Source organism: Phycomyces blakesleeanus (genome assembly GCF_001638985.1).
Source record: "Phycomyces blakesleeanus NRRL 1555(-) unplaced genomic scaffold PHYBLscaffold_5, whole genome shotgun sequence".
Taxonomy (NCBI): domain Eukaryota; kingdom Fungi; phylum Mucoromycota; class Mucoromycetes; order Mucorales; family Phycomycetaceae; genus Phycomyces; species Phycomyces blakesleeanus.
Window position 1 is genome coordinate 877,864 of NW_017265138.1, and position 16,440 is coordinate 894,303.

A 16,440-nucleotide genomic window follows, 5' to 3' on the forward strand; every position below is an offset into this window, starting at 1 on the left:
AAGTAAAGTATATAAATATATATATACATTTCATAGTGTGTTGTAATATAATAAATAATAATAAAGAGAAAAAGACTTTCACATGAATAGGCCCAAGAAGATAATATAGTAAGAAAGCTTAAAACAGCCTCATAATATTCTTATATTATAATTTATTTCTATATATTTATACTATTGGATTATTGCCTATTTTAGGATCTAAAAAAAAAGAATCCAATTTACCTATTTACCTATTTACCTATTTACCTATTTATTGTGTCTGGGTTTTTATTTTATATTTATTTTTTAAGTGTTGGTAAAATGTTGTCTTTTTTCTTTATTTTTGTCTCTTTATAGCTTATAATGAGGGTTATGGCAATAAGACTAGGACAATCTGTTATAAGGAAACAGACAAAGCCTTGTGTATTGAATACCCCAAGGCTCTTTTTGTTTTGTTGAACAATTGATTATAAAGAAAAGAAAAGAATATCAAGAAAGTTTAAAATTCAAAGAACTTGAATATATCATTTTTATTTGAATACAAGTTACAGGTGTTCTTTCTTTGCTTGGAATGAAATCATTATGAGCGAATCTTATTCTGTTTTTTGATAATAAAAACGTTCATTTTGTGTACAGACAATTTTAAATAAATAAACAAATATATATCTAATTCTTTCTTGCATAAAGTTTATCTCTTTTTCTTTCTTTTTAACATCTTTGGTGCTCTTTTAAATACCTCTTTTCTTTTATATCTTATTTTGTGAGTTACAAATATGGTTTAATAATGTGGTTATTTAAGCATTTTTATTTATTTTTTTTGCGCATATTTTTTTTTTTTAAAATACCGATTTTTTTTAAATATATATATATATAATTTTTTTATTAAATAAGAATAAGAATAATAAATCATATTATAAAAGCGGACCATTTATCTATTATTTTAATTTTTTTTTTAATCAGTTTTGTAAAAAATAATAATAATAATAATAATAAGAGAGAGAGAATTTGAATTGAAAACATTCCAGCTGTGGGATTACTTTTCTTTTTCTTTTGCTTTTAAAAAAGAACGGAGAATGGTAGATGATTGAATGGAATGAAAACTTTATATCATGTATATTATGACTATTATTATTACTATTATTATATGTTAATCAACCAATATATGTATCAGTCTGTCATCAATACCAGTCTATCCTGATTGTAATTATGTACCTGTTGAAATCAAATCAAATCAAATCAATAGACTCACTAGGTCAATCACTTATATACCGGATAATGAACAAGAGACAATAACCAAAAGGACAACCTAGGTAAAAAAAATTTTTTTTTTAAAAAAAAGAAGCTATTTTATATCTGTATCCATGACTTTAAATGACAAAGAATATATATATATTTTGTATCCAAGGAAACATAGTAATAAAATAAAAAAATAAAAAATAAAAAAGTGATTTTACCTTTTTTGGATTTAAGCTAGTTTTTTCTTTTTTTTTAAAAAATAATAATTATAGAATCGGAGTGTATTGTATCTAACGTGGAGAATTCTGGATGTTGTATTTTCAGTACACCAAATAAAGTAATAGATTGCTTTTTATTCTAAACTAACCCAACCTAACCCAACCTAACCTAACTTTCTCTTAATGACCTCCTCTTAATCACTTCTTCTTCTTCTTCTTCCTTCCTTCCCCCCCCCCCTCCCCAAAGAAGAAAAAAGAAAACCTTTTTTTAATTTTTTTATATTGATCTCTTGAAAGAAAAAAAGAAAATTAAACTGTAAAATTTCCCTCTCTCTTTCTCTTTCAACCCCCCAACCTCCTTCCTTTAATATTTTATTTTTTCTTAAAAGAAATATTTAGGGTAAAAATAGCTGGATTTCTTTGTCAATCATCTTTTTTTTTTTTTGATAGTATTATTATTATTCGACTGGTAGATGAATTTACCATAAAAAGCTGTGTCTCGGAAGTTGATAGAAGTTTTTATATAAAATAAAATTAGGATAATCTATATATCTCTATATATAAAAAATATATATATAAGAATGAAATAAAGAAGAAAGAGAGAGAGAGAGAGAGTTCCAGACCACAGCCAAAATAAAATAAAATAAAATAGAATAAAATAAAAGCCAAAAAAAGAATTACAATTCATCATTATCAACAATCACCAACAAGCGGTAGAACTTTCTCATTTTTTTTAAATTATCTAATATATATATATATATATATATATATATATAAAATAGAGTAATGTAATGTAAAAAGAAAAAAATAAGCAGAGTACGAAATAGTTATTAATTTATAAAAAAAAAAATTACAATTACAGTTAACAATTATGGTTATAATTATAGTTATAGTTATAATAATAATAATAAAAATCATGACATCAAGATCATAATCGAGATAAATGCTTGATTTGGTTATTCAATCAATTATACATTTTTATCTACCCTCCCCCTCTCTCTTCTTTAACTTCTTTAACTTCCTTAACTTCTTTAATTTTTCTTCTTCTTCTTTAACTTTCTTCATTTGTATTTCTCCTCTCTTGATAAATTTCAGTCTATAGAAATATATGACTGCAAGTCTATATCACTCTTGATTTTCTATCTATCTTTCTATCTTTATTTTTACCTGTCCTCCCCCCTAAAATTTAAACAACCAACACCCCCCAAAGAATGTTTTCATCTCTCTATTTTCTTTATATCTTTCTTTATCTCTTTCTCCTCCCCCCTTTTTTTATTTTTATTTTGCTCTTTATGATTATGAAGATTATATATATATAAAGTGTGTGTGTGTGTGTGTGTGTATGTGTGCTTGTAGACGCATATATTTACGTTTTACGCTTTATGTTTTGTGATTTATGATTTATGATTTATGATTTATGATTATGAATATGTTTATATTTATAATACACAAAAACAAAGAAAGAAAAAGAAAAAAGTTATTTTGCATGAAACATATGCTATTTTCCCACTTTCTATGCTTATTTCCATTCTATGTACAAATAAGAATAAGGATAAGAATAAGAATAAGAATAATAAAAATAAAAATACAATATAATATAAAAAAAAATTATTTCTAAAATGACACAAGTTTGCTGATCGTGAAAAATATTAAAATGTATATATATATATATATGTATATATGTATTAATTATATAATATAGGATAATATTATATAAAAAAAAAGTTTAAAGGTAAATCTTTTTTATTCTTTTTTTTTTTTATTCTTTTTTTTTTGTTCACAAATATAAATAGTTGAGAGAAAAAAATTAAATCTTTAATTCACCCCATCTTTTTCATTTTTTCCTTCTTTTTTTTTATTTATATATATATAATTTTATTTATTTATTTATTTTTTTAATAGAAAAAAAAAAAAAGTAAATAAAACAAAGAGAGAGAAAAAAAAAAGAACAACATTCATTCACATAAAACGCACCTTTTTCTTCTTCTCTACTTACCTTTTCATTATTACGCTTTATCTTTTTCTTAAAAGCACAAATATCACCAGCATCGTCTCTAAAAAAAAAAGAAAAAGAAAAAAAGCACAAATATTTTTATTATCATCATTTATCTATCTATTCAATTGAATTGAATTGAATCTTCTTGTTAAAACAAACAAACAAACAAACAAACAAACAAGCAAGCAAACTAAAATGGAATCGTTTATTGGTTACATCAAATCTCCTCAGGATGCCCTCATCGTATTCGAAGCCTGTAGAAGAGGACAACTCAATAGGGTCCAACGTCGATTGTCATCCAAAGAACGAGTCCATATCTCATCTGGCTCAGTATTTGCCTGGGACGAACGGGAAGCTGGCATGCGACGCTGGACTGACGGCAGAACATGGTCACCAAGCCGTGTTCTGGGTAGCTTTCTGACCTATCGCGAACTAGACACCAAGCGCCGGCCTCGTCTGTCTTCATCATCATCAACCTCATCACTCCCTATTACCAGTAAAGCATCAGCAGCATGCTCATACAAGACCGACGGACTCATCAAACAGAGCTTCTCAATCTGCACAGCCACCAACCAAAAACTACATCTCATTTCGTACTACTCAAAGTCTGACATCATTGCCTCCCGTCTCAAGCGGCCCTCTGCCGACCCTCTCTTGAGCAAGATCGTTATTCCCAAGGGTCTCTATCCAGAACTCAACCCACTCGACACCAGCGGCGGCCACTCTGCCACAGTACACAACATGCGCCAGGACAGGATCTATGCATCACTCTCACCGTCCCTCACCCATCAATCCTCCGATACCGACCATTCATCAATCAGCTCGATCAGCAGTGGAGCTAGCACCAGTAGTGCCTGTCCAAACAACAACAACAATGGTAATATCATAATGATGGATACTGATGGTGAACGACGAGGAGGAAATGGCTGCTTGTCATCACCACCATCATTATCTTCATCACCATGTACCTCTGACGAAGATCTCTTGGCTGATCTACCTTCTCACTCTTCAATTTACACACCAACAACAAATCAATCATCAGAAACGAATCAATCAGAGAATCAATCATCAGAACCAACGACTAATAATATCACCAATAGTACTCCTTCATCAACCACCACCAACACCAACACCAACACAAACACAAACCAATCTACCTATCAAGAATATTCTATCCTACCAATCCAAGACATTGCCTGGGAAAGACTGCCATGTTCTGAAGACCGACGACAACTGAGTGCCCTACAGGGGCTCGTACGACTTTAAAATCCTCTCTCTTCTCTTATTATTATTATTATTATTATTATTATTATTATTATTATTATTATATACACCCACCAACCCACCCATACATACATACACACATACATACATACATACATACATACATACATACATACATATATATATATTCACACTCTCTTTTATTCTATTACTCATTATTACTACTTACTATATTACTATCATTCCTTTCCTATCATTTTTTTCTCTAAAAAAGAAAACAACAAGAACTATATATCTATCTATCTATCATTAATTATTATTATAACAATGATAATGGTAATAATTATTTAATTAATTAATAATGCTAATACTAATACTAATACTAATAATAATAATAGAAATACCAAAGATTTTTTTTATTTTTTATTATTTTCTCTCTTTTTAACGGTTATTTTACTTTTTGTACAAAATACATTCAATTCATTACATATTTACAATTACATTTAAGCAACTCACTCATATATATATATATATATATATATATAATTTACATTTTTTTTTTCTAATAAAATATAAAAATAAAAAAATTATATTCAATTGTGTCCATTTGTGTATATCAATATCAATATCAATATATATTTTTTATGAAGAGTAAAATAACCAAAAGGGTAGTCTCTTTAAAAAGTGGACGACAGGATCATCTCAACAATAAATAAATAAAGGAGTAAGAGAAAGAGACAAGAATGGGGGGGGGTGAGAAGGGCTTGGATAAAGATAGGTGGGATGAGTAAAAATTACAAGAATTTTATTATTATTATTACTATTTTAATTCCATTTAAAGAATAGAAAATTTTGTCATTATTATTAGTAATATTAACATTAAATGTTATTTTATTTAAGACACACGCACAAAGAGGGTACAAAAAATATAAATAAACGTACAAAAATAAACACAGATAGATAGTACAGTCAGACAGTGATTGATTGATTGATTGATTGATTGATAGATTGATAGATAGTCAGAAAAATAAAAAATAAAAAGATACGTCTTGAGAGCAAATTTTAATCAATTGAATAAATATCAATACACACATATAAATCATAATAAGTTTGTTGTAGTGCAACTAACCTACTTGCTTGCAGATAGTTCTTTATTATTGTGAAATGCAAGTCAATTCATAATTACAATATATTATTATTATTATAATTATAATTAAAAGGAATGCTGGCAGCCAAGTTAATATTCAAACCAACCAGCCAGCCAGCCAGCCAGCCAATTACTCAATTACTCAATTACTCATTTAATCAACCACCACAATCATTTGAACCACTCAATCAGCCAACGCATCCAAATCAAGTAAAAATAAATACCAATGGAGAATGTTTTTTTTTTTTTAAGCTTTTATATATTCTGTCGCCAAATTCTCTATATAGTATAGATACTATATACTAAATAGTAATTATTTATCTATCTATTGGTTATAATACTTGCAGGAATCCTTGTTTTATTTTATTTTATTTTATTTTAGATTATATAATACAGTATATATTTCTATAGTTAGCAGTAATTAAACTTTGCTGTCCTAACAACATTTTAAAACTAAATTAACTCGACTCTTATTCTTAATTTCATTCACTCACCAAAGGACAATAAACTACAGTCCTTATCAAAGTACCTTTACTATTATTTATAACTATTAAATATAAAGACAATCATAATAGCAATAATAGTAAAGTTTTGTCTTATTTTATTTGAAAACAATAAACACAAGAATGGTAATAAGATCGCCATCAAAATTTTAATTTTTTTTTACAGTTCAACCTTTAATAATATCTCTTTTTACTGTTCCCTTTTTTTTTATTTATTTTATTTTATTTTTTTTTAAAAAAAAAAAAATGTTAATTGAAATATATATGGGATGTGTGAATATTGAGTGAATTTGACATGACAAAAGGAGGTCTTTCTTCTTTTGTTACAACAAAATAAAATAAAATATATATAAAAAAAAGGTGAAAATAGAGATGATAAGGAAAATAAAATAAAATAAAATAATAATAGAAATTTGTACATTTTGTATAGGATGTACATTTAATGAAGGATAAAAAAAACACAAATCGGAAAACAAAACTAAAAAACTAAAAAAAAGAGAGAGGTATGGGTGCTATATTGTTTGTTTAGATCTTGGGGGCAGCAGCCAAGGTCTCGGGTGCAGCCTCGCTCTTGTAGGTCTCAAAGTTGGAGACAAACATCTGGGCAACACTCTTGAGCGAGCTGTCAAACTCAGCTGGGGTTCCCTGCCAGGCCTTGCGGGGGTGCAACAACTCAGAAGGAACGCCCGAAACAGCAGTAGGAATATCAAGACCAAAGACCTCGAACTTCTCAAAGTTGCCCTTTGCAAGCTCTCCGCTGTGAATAGAGTCCAGGATGGCACGGGTGTACTTGAGGGGGCAGCGCTTGGCAGTGGCGGCAGATCCACCGACCCAGCCGGTGTTGATCAACCAGGCATCGGCCTTGTGCTGAGACATCTTCTCGGCCAACATCGAGGCATAGCGCTGAGGGTGCAACACAAGGAAGGGTGCACCGAAGCAGGCAGAGAAGGTAGCCTGGGGCTCCAGAATACCGTCCTCAGTACCGGGAACCTTGGTGGTATAGCCAGAGATGAAGTGGTACATGGCCTGCTCGGCAGTCAATCTGGACACAGGAGGCAAGACACCAAACGCATCGCAGGTCAACAAGATGATGTTCTTGGGGTGGCTACCAACACAAGGGATCTTGGCATTAGGGATATGGTCTACAAAAAAGTTACGATTAGAAAACATTTTCTTTCTTTCTTTTATTGGACTCCAATAAAATAATACTTACAGATGGGGTAGGCACAACGGGTGTTCTCGGTCAAGAAATCATCAGAATAGTCAACTACACGAGACTCCTCATCAAGAACAACGTTCTCAAGAATGGCTCCGAAACGGATAGCGTTGAAAATATCGGGCTCCTTCTCGCCAGACAAGTCAATGCACTTGGCGTAACATCCTCCCTCGATGTTGAACACACCATCGTCACTCCAGCAGTGCTCATCATCACCAATCAACATACGCTTGGGATCAGCACTGAGGGTGGTCTTGCCAGTACCAGACAGACCAAAGAAGAGCGAGACATCGCCGTTGGGGCCCTCGTTGGCAGAAGAGTGGAGAGACAAAACACCGGCCTTGGGCATGAGGTAATGCATCACAGTAAAGATCTATAAAATATTTGTTTTAGAAGGAGACTCAAAATCGAATAACCCCACATTTACTCAATTTTTTTTTTTTTTTTACTTACACCCTTCTTCATTTCTCCTGCATATTCGGAACCAAGAATAACCATCTCTGAACGCTTAAAGTTGACCGAGACAGAGGTGGTCGAGGTCATGCCGGTGGTGTATCTGTTGGCAGGGAACTCACCAGCATTGAAGATGGTAAAGTCGGGAGTGCCAAAGTTCTCGAGCTCTTCCTCGGTCGGACGAATGAGCATGTTGCGCATAAACAGCAAGTGGTAGGCACGGGAAGCAACGACGCGGACCTTGATGCGGTACTTGGGATCCCAGCCAGCATAGCCATCAAACACATACAGACGGGGGCGGGTGTTGAGGTAGTCGATGGCACGCTCACGGTTGATCAGGAACACCTCCTCGCTCATCTTGGTGTTCACAGGTCCCCACCAGACATCCTTGGAAGAACTCTCTTCCTCAACAATACGCTTGTCCTTGGGCGAACGGCCGGTCTTCTTGCCAGAGTAGGCGCACAGAGCTCCGGCAGACGAGATCACGGTGCCTTGCTCGTAGGTCAGGGCCTCTTCGTAAAGGACAGCAACAGAAGGATTGCGCTTGATGGTCACCTTGTCGTAGTCAATACCAGCAGCCTCATAGAGCTCTTCCTCGACCTTGGTGTGGACAGAGTTGGAGCTACCGGGGCGGCCATAGGGAGAAGCGGGTCTGTTGAAAGGAGCCATTGTTAAAGAAGTAAAGAATTACAAGTAGTGATAGTAATAATAATTTAAAAAAGAAATGGAAATGAAAATGAAAAGCTGTATTTATATACTTGCAATCTTTTTTTTTTTTTTTTTTGAAAAAATAAAATAAAAATAAAAATAAAATAAAAAGTAGTCAAGGCGAGAAACGGGTAAGGGGGACTCTTAGGAACAAATGGGTTTTCTTTTGGTGTAGGCGCGTGCAAACAACATAGAAACCAATGGCTTACAAGACTCTTGTTCCTCGGGAGGGCGGGGTAACCCTATTATAAATTACTATGTTTTTTTGTATTATTTTTAAACCTCGGATCAACTACAATACAATAATATAATACAAAGAGCGTCTTTATAATTTTAATTCAACCAAGACTTATACACACGCACACACTCCATTATTATTGTTACTGGTGATGCTTAGCTGGGGTTTGCCCTGTTATTTTTCTTTATTTCCATGTGCGTTCCTTGCTCTTTGAATAGCCGCTGTCCTGTATTTGCCTTTGGATGGTCATTTCAGGAGCCCGCATCACGGGCCATCAACCTACTGGATCCATTTCAGTCGGGCCAAGTCGGGTAACCCCACTTCCGGCATTCTCCTTTGCTTCAATTCTCCACATTTTTTTTATTTTTTTTATTTTTTTTGTATCTACGCTTAATTTACATATTTTGGTCATCATGGTCAGCATGGTCTTGGCCCTTTTACCATACCTTTTAAACAAACCAAAATAAGACATAGAAAGTAAAATCATGTGAAAGCAAGTTCAATATGTTTTGATTTGATTTGATTTGATTTGATTTGATTTGATTTGATTCAAATTGGATCAAGGATAAAGACAAACATATCAACCAAACCAAGGGAACTGAATATATATATATATTCATTAAATGTGTAATAATTTATCCAGCACATTTATTACAACACCATCACCATAGTCACTCACTCTCTCATTGCTTGTTTTGCTATATATGCATAGTGAATTACATCTTATGTACATTTGATTCAATTGATTACCTGGTCAAATACAGATACAGATACAAAATGTATTGTTTGTGTATATATCTTATTTTAAAGTATATCACAAAAGCCAAAATAAGCCAAAAATGAATACGTTATATGATCATTGCCACACATAGCACCCTCTTTCTCTTTATTTTTCTTTCCCAGGGATCGACTGAATTAAGTTCAATTCCCGGCAAACCCTGTTAGAAATGAACTACTGTTACTGCCCACTTGCTTCCACTACTGCTATTTACCACTCTTACCACCATCATCATCTTAATTGTCTCTATACTACTTGGACATCAATTCTCTCTTGTTTTCATTTTCATTTTTATTTTTATTTTTATTTTTATTTTATTTTATTTAATAATATAATATAATATAATATAAAAAATTATTATTTAATTATTTATTTATTTATTTATTTATCGGGTTTATTCTTGTACGTCATTAGCGTCTCTTTGCCAGAGTCCGTAAGACTTGGTCGGTGTTGTTTGCCACAAGCGAATCGTTCCGTCCTCTACCGTCATTTTCATGAGTTGAATCTCTTCACGTGCACAAACACAGTCTACAAGGTCTAAAGGACCATCTCTTTCTCTCCCCCACATTCCCTCCTCCATTTATATACAGACAGACAGACATACAGACAGACATATTCTAGATTCTAGATTCTATATATATTTCTTTTTTTTTATATATTTTATATACTATATACTATTGTATTTCAACTCACCAGACCCGGTTGCATACATGTCTCCGTCAGGGCTGTAACTAACAGTGTGAATTGGACCATGGTGGCCCTTGTACACCTCTTTTTTTTTAAAAAAAAAAACACACACACACACATACAAGCAATTAAATTATACATATCAAATTTAGTTATAAACACTTAATTAATTGATTGATTTATATAAAACAAAAATAAAAATAAAAAGTCCTGCTTACCAAGTTCTTCTCCATTTTCAAACCCAAAGATGCGAACCCAGAGATCGGCATCACTACCGGCTACAAATTTTGTGTGGTCAGGGTGAAGAGAGACTGAAGACAGGTTCATTTCAGTCTTGTAGGTCTTTACATCTTCAGGGCGACTAAATAACATACGCAATGGTTTCAATTAAGAAAGATCCAACGTAGATTTTGTTTTGTATAATAAAGAATCAAACTTTTTTTTTTTTTTACCCATCGGTGTGCAGAAAATTTGCTGTCTTCCCGGCTGCCCACATCACATACTCTTCATCATTCGACATCGTCATGGTCGACACCGGAGCCTCACACTCAATCTTGGCCGTCTCACGCATGGTGCGCAGATCCCAGATTCGGATGGTGCTGTCTTCGCCTGCACTCATGACCGAGTGGGTTTTTTCATCCCAAACCACGGCCTTGATCAGACCAGTGTGTGCCTGGGCCTCGAGGGGTGGTGCTTCGGGGCGGTAGAGATCAAAGATACGCAGTCTCTGCTCCTTTCCACCCGTCACAATCTTGGTGCCGTCCTTACTAAAGTCGACTGCCCTGACAATATGCTCGTGGCTGAACGAGTGCAGGATCTCTCCACTAAATGTATCCCAGACCTTTGCGGTGAAATCTGCAGATCCGGTCACTGCCCGATGAGCTTCCTTTGTGAGCCGGGCACTCCAGACCGCACCCTTGTGGCCCACAAAGGTACCGATCCAATCGCCAGTCATTCCAGCCCGAAACATAGGATTACCATCTTTTTTATATAAAATTATTCGATAGACCATGAAAGAAATCCACCAAGCATAATAATAATAAGTTTTAGATTTACATTGAATCAAAAAAAAAATCAAATAATACTTATAACCACCACAACCCATAGATTATCATTCTCTTTTACCTTTGCAAGCGGAGATCAAGTAATATTGACCATCAGACGTTTTTGGAGAAAAGTGAATGTCGACAACTGGACGCGTGTGTCCAGAACAGGTCAAAGGAATGACACGGCTGCTTGAAGTGGTAGACAACATTATAGGTATATAAAAAGAACTATATTAAAAAAAATACAAGGTAAAAATAAAATAAACCGAATGATTAATAAAAGCCATGTACATTATGAATATGATTTACTTTTTTACTTTTTTGTTTTCTTTTGTTTTAAGAAAAAAATAAATAAATAAATAAATGTAGTATATAAGTTTTGTAATCAAGAACAAATGAAGATGATGTTGGGAATAGCAGTAACGTTAACGGTAGCAGTAATAAGAGTAACGAAGAAGTGTAATAATTCGAGTGGGAATAATAGTGCCAAGTTGCGCGTGTATGTAGGTGTGTATGTATATATATATATAAATTTCCTTTTTTTTTTCTTTTTGCTTTCTTTCGTAAAGTGACTATTTACAGATGAAGATCGTTAATGATAAATGAAAGAGTCGTAAAGTACAATGTACTGTTTAAATTCCCCCCTCCTTTTTTTTCTTTGTTAAAGAAAAAAAAAAGAATATGTATAGAAATAAAGAATAAGAGAAAGAAGAAGAGTCGTTTGTAGATTCGTTTTGTCTTGACACACACAGCACACGTCCGCAGTGCGTAAAAGAAGAAAGTGAGGTGTGAATATTATTATTTTGGGGCAAGTCAATAATATATATATATAAATAAATAAAATAAAATAAAAAAATGGGTATAGTAGGGCAAAAGTTTCTTTACACAACTCACAGGCAAACCTCACGTGATGTATACAATATATTGTGCACAGATTTGAATCATAGATTGGAATATGTTTGTATTCTATTGATGGCTTGGTTTCATTGTTATTCTAAGAAAAAGGTACATAAGGAGAAGAAGCCTTTTTATTTTTATTATTATTATTTTTAATAATATCACATCAGAATCAAAAGGTAACCTGGTTGATTGTAAGCTGCTTTGAGTCTTTGACCAACTGACCAACTGACTGATTGATTGATTGTGTCGCTAAAGTTTAAGAGCCAAAGGGTCCAAATGTGGTACGATTTTAGACTTTGATGAACCGCCTAATAAACACATACATACACGCATTTTATCTATTTCTTTATTTTAGTAGAATGATTCACTAGATGATTTACAATGTGGTTGTAGCCACTACTGCTTTGATTACCACAGGCTCTTGTCAATACTAGACACCACTGTCTTGCTGTCCTTTGACCACCTCCCAGAATCATCTCAATTGGACTTGGACTCTGGAAAGTATATATATATATATATATAAAGAAAAAAGGTAAATGCAATGTGATCCCTTGAAGGCAACTAACCGGCTTATATCCGCACTCTAATTAATCAATGCATTCTATATCATCAGACATGAAATGATAATTGAAATCTGTGACGTATAAAAGCTCGATATATTTATGGCTTTGAGAATAGACAAGTCGAAAAAAAAAAACATCGGAAAAGAAAGCAAGGAGAGATGTACATAAGATTATTAATATTGAAAAATAAAATGAAAGCTTCTTTCTTATTTCAAACAATAAAAATCATGGTGTCATATTGATGAATTTGTACTATTCTTTTGAAGGGGATAAAGGGGGAATGGTAAGACACTTTAGATATTTAACAAACATTTTACCTTTTCTCTTTTTATTTTGTTTTTTAATATCTGCACCTTGACAATCTATGTTAGGTTTACAAAAAGGAAAGGCTCAAGTTTAATTTCACACAATCTGGGTAGTGTTTATTTAACTGTAATTTATACTAAACATGTGCCTGTCTTCTTTCTCTCCTTGTATGATTGAATTACACCCAATAAATCACAGTATATAAATATATATATATATTCCAAGAAGTGTGGCTAGCGCACTGACACAACAGTTTATTAAAACATGGCTATAAAAGCATGTTATATATATATAAAGAAAGTATAAATCATAAAAAAAATCAAATGAGCCAAGTTTCAGATGAATGTTCAGATATTCAATTGTCTATCTAATCATCTAGATTACTCCCACTCCCCCCCACAAGAAAAAAAAATAGATAAATAATGATGATATTTGAAAACCCTGCAGTCTCATTCTGTAGGTTTCTTAACTGTACGACACTCACTACGTATCCATATCAAATAAAATAAAGACAGATATACAATGGGTTGAATTTCTTATTCATCAAATGTACATTCTGATAGTTCTAATTTGCCCAGACGGTGGAATTGACAATGTTGGTATTGTTGATCCACCTACTATAAGATCACAATATCTACCTTTTGCACTCTATTCAGCTATTGGAATAAATATATTGTATTTTCATCCAAAACAGCTGTTTGACTATAACTTTTTTTTTTTTTTGGTATTTAAATACAAAATCCAGGATTCGTACCAACAGCATATACTTTAGGTAATTAAACTACACACCCATATATACATATATGTACATGTACATGTACATGTTAGAATTCAAATTTCATATTAATTAAACTGAAAACAAGCCTTATACTTATTCTTATTCTTATCAGTATATATTCACTCTAGTTGTTCTCAGATGTAAATAAAATAACCAAGTAAATAAATAAAGACTTTTAAATCAATACATACATATAACACTATTAGGTTTTTTTTTGGGGGGGGAGGTCCTAAAGGTGATAATAATAATAATAATGCTTTCTAAGAATTAAAACGACTGATTTGATATTTGTGTACCTAGCTTGATCAATCACACATACATTTACTTTATATTCTCACTATTCTATACTCACTCTCTATAAGAACTGGTCAGAAAAAATGTAAAATATTCTAATTTATTATAAAATTGATGATCTTTGTAAAGTAACTAGCTTATAAAGAGAGAGAGAGGGGGTCGATAAAATAGTCAATCAAAAAAAACATCTTTCTTTATAATAATAATAATATTATTTGGGGGGATTTACATATCTATATATTGATTTAAAGATTATGTATAGTATTTTTATTTGTATATTTACATATATCACTATTAAAGATGGTTGTGTTTTACATCAAAGCCAAAGGCCATTCTAACCAGTTAATATTGGATATATCCTATTATTATTATTATTATTATTTTACAAGTAAAAATGAAGCAAAACGATTGCTATTTAGTTACAAAGTCTTTTTATATGAATCGATCTTTGTACTTGGCATTAACATAATAAGAATCATGATAAATTAGAGTATCTTCTTTTCTTCTTATTATTATTATTAGAAACATGTTCATTTTAAGTGATATTTACACTTTATCTGATATGTAAATGTGAGGCTATTGTTTTTATGCTTGATAAGAATAAAAATAAGAATAAGAATAAGAATAAAGATAAAGATAAAGATAAAAATTAAAGTAAAGCAAAGTAAAGTAAAGTAAAGATAAAAGTAAGAGTAATTATGCTATTAAAGAGGAATGGCTATCCAAAGAAAAAAAAAAGATATTGGAATGGTGTTTGCCAAGCCTATGATTAACCTGCTATATTGTCAATTGTGAGCAGATCAATTGCTCACTCAGTTTTTCATAATAGCATTTGTGTCTTGACCAAATACTTGGGATATGAAGACAATCAAGGTAAATAGTCAAGAAAGAAGTCCTTAAAGTAATTAAGAATTTCTTGAAACAAAAAAAATTAAAAAAAAAAAAGCTTGATTGAATTTTACAAGAATTACAAATCATAATAATAATAACAATAATAATTTTTCTTTTTTTTTTTTTGTAAATTTAAAATTAATTTTAAAATTTACTATAGTTATAACTTTCTGTAATTCTGTAACTCTGCTGTAATTCTGCTGTATTGCATATTTTCAAAACAAAAAAAAAATACTAAACCCAATTTCCTTTTATTGTTGCTGCTGTTTCTGTCAGTGGAATCAAATACAAATCAAAATAAATACACAATTGTGTGTACTTCTAATGAAATATGGACAATGAACTCATTCAAGGACTACAAGAGAGAATCAACATACTCTTGAAAGATCCATTACTCAATGACATTTCCGAAAAACAATCCCTTCAAGACATTGACACTTTGATTGCCATTGAACAAGGACATGCCTATAGAATTCAAGTAGATCGTAACCCACTTGATCCCGTGTGTGAGTTGTCTATAGAATACATCCCATAAGAATTTCCCAGTACATATTCTGATAAACTTTTCTTTTTGAAGATGTTGTGGTCAGACAAGCTTCTACAGTTCAACAACTCAAGAAACTTATTCGACTAGAGCTGGAACGCATGGAACCTCAAAACAAACACGTTAGCTGGTAAGTTCTTTATTAGATCAATCACTATAATAATCATAAATATAAGTATAAGTATAAGTATAGTAGTAGTAGTAGTAGTAGTAGTAGTAGTAGTAATGATTATATGACTTTATGCACACACACATCTATATGTATTGTAATAAAAAATAATAAAAATAAAAATAAAAAGGAAATATATTTGGCGTTCTTATTGCCTGATACTTCAAGGCCAACGTTTAATCGATGACAAGGCTGTTATGAGTCAACTTGGCATTCGACAGAACAGTGTCCTGAGGTTCTCTCGCCTTGGTCACCAAAAGGGTCAACATCGAAAGGCCTGGTATTGGTATCGATAGAATTTCTGCTATTATAGCATAGCATAGCATAGTATACTATATTATGCTGTATTATATTGTATTAAGCTGTATTGTATTTCCTTTTGGGTTTGTTTGAATAATGGCTTAATGAAAGAAGTATCTTTATAATGGTGAGGGTATCCATGGTCATATTATTTACAAAGTTATTTCCGAGACAATAAATAAATAAATAAACAATAAAAATACTAATGTGTGACTATGAGCATATATACACTTCTTAATCCACATTTTCTTCTTCTTCTTTTTCTT

General features: G+C 31.9%; 5 protein-coding genes across 5 annotated transcripts; 2 read left to right on the forward strand and 3 right to left on the reverse strand.

Annotated features, from left to right (window-relative positions):
- Window positions 1–3,266: 3,266 nt before the first annotated feature.
- On the forward strand, window positions 3,267–5,248 carry PHYBLDRAFT_74636 (hypothetical protein). Its single transcript, XM_018443030.1, has 2 exons — window positions 3,267–4,161; window positions 4,595–5,248. The coding sequence occupies exons 1-2, from the start codon at window positions 3,625–3,627 to the stop codon at window positions 4,664–4,666; spliced, it is 609 nt and encodes a 202-aa protein (XP_018294805.1). The 5' UTR covers window positions 3,267–3,624; the 3' UTR covers window positions 4,667–5,248.
- Window positions 5,249–6,380: 1,132 nt separating this feature from the next.
- PHYBLDRAFT_122939 (hypothetical protein) lies at window positions 6,381–8,666 on the reverse strand. Its single transcript, XM_018428898.1, has 3 exons — window positions 7,973–8,666; window positions 7,517–7,892; window positions 6,381–7,445 (listed from the first exon to the last, which is right to left on the reverse strand). The coding sequence occupies exons 1-3, from the start codon at window positions 8,639–8,641 to the stop codon at window positions 6,829–6,831; spliced, it is 1,662 nt and encodes a 553-aa protein (XP_018294806.1). The 5' UTR covers window positions 8,642–8,666; the 3' UTR covers window positions 6,381–6,828.
- Window positions 8,667–9,976: 1,310 nt separating this feature from the next.
- On the reverse strand, window positions 9,977–11,638 carry PHYBLDRAFT_131703 (hypothetical protein; the record flags this gene model as incomplete). The annotated part of the gene is made up of 5 exons (XM_018429435.1): window positions 9,977–10,176; window positions 10,390–10,467; window positions 10,602–10,744; window positions 10,836–11,364; window positions 11,509–11,638. The coding sequence occupies 5 exons, from the start codon at window positions 11,636–11,638 to the stop codon at window positions 10,091–10,093; spliced, it is 966 nt and encodes a 321-aa protein (XP_018294807.1). The 3' UTR covers window positions 9,977–10,090.
- Window positions 11,639–12,487: 849 nt separating this feature from the next.
- PHYBLDRAFT_142275 (hypothetical protein) lies at window positions 12,488–12,805 on the reverse strand (the record flags this gene model as incomplete). Its single annotated transcript, XM_018430774.1, has 2 exons — window positions 12,488–12,637; window positions 12,710–12,805. The coding sequence occupies 2 exons, from the start codon at window positions 12,803–12,805 to the stop codon at window positions 12,488–12,490; spliced, it is 246 nt and encodes an 81-aa protein (XP_018294808.1).
- Window positions 12,806–15,492: 2,687 nt separating this feature from the next.
- On the forward strand, window positions 15,493–16,170 carry PHYBLDRAFT_142276 (hypothetical protein; the record flags this gene model as incomplete). The annotated part of the gene is made up of 3 exons (XM_018430775.1): window positions 15,493–15,667; window positions 15,739–15,835; window positions 16,005–16,170. 3 exons carry the CDS (start codon window positions 15,493–15,495, stop codon window positions 16,168–16,170), a joined length of 438 nt encoding a protein of 145 aa, XP_018294809.1.
- Window positions 16,171–16,440: the final 270 nt, after the last annotated feature.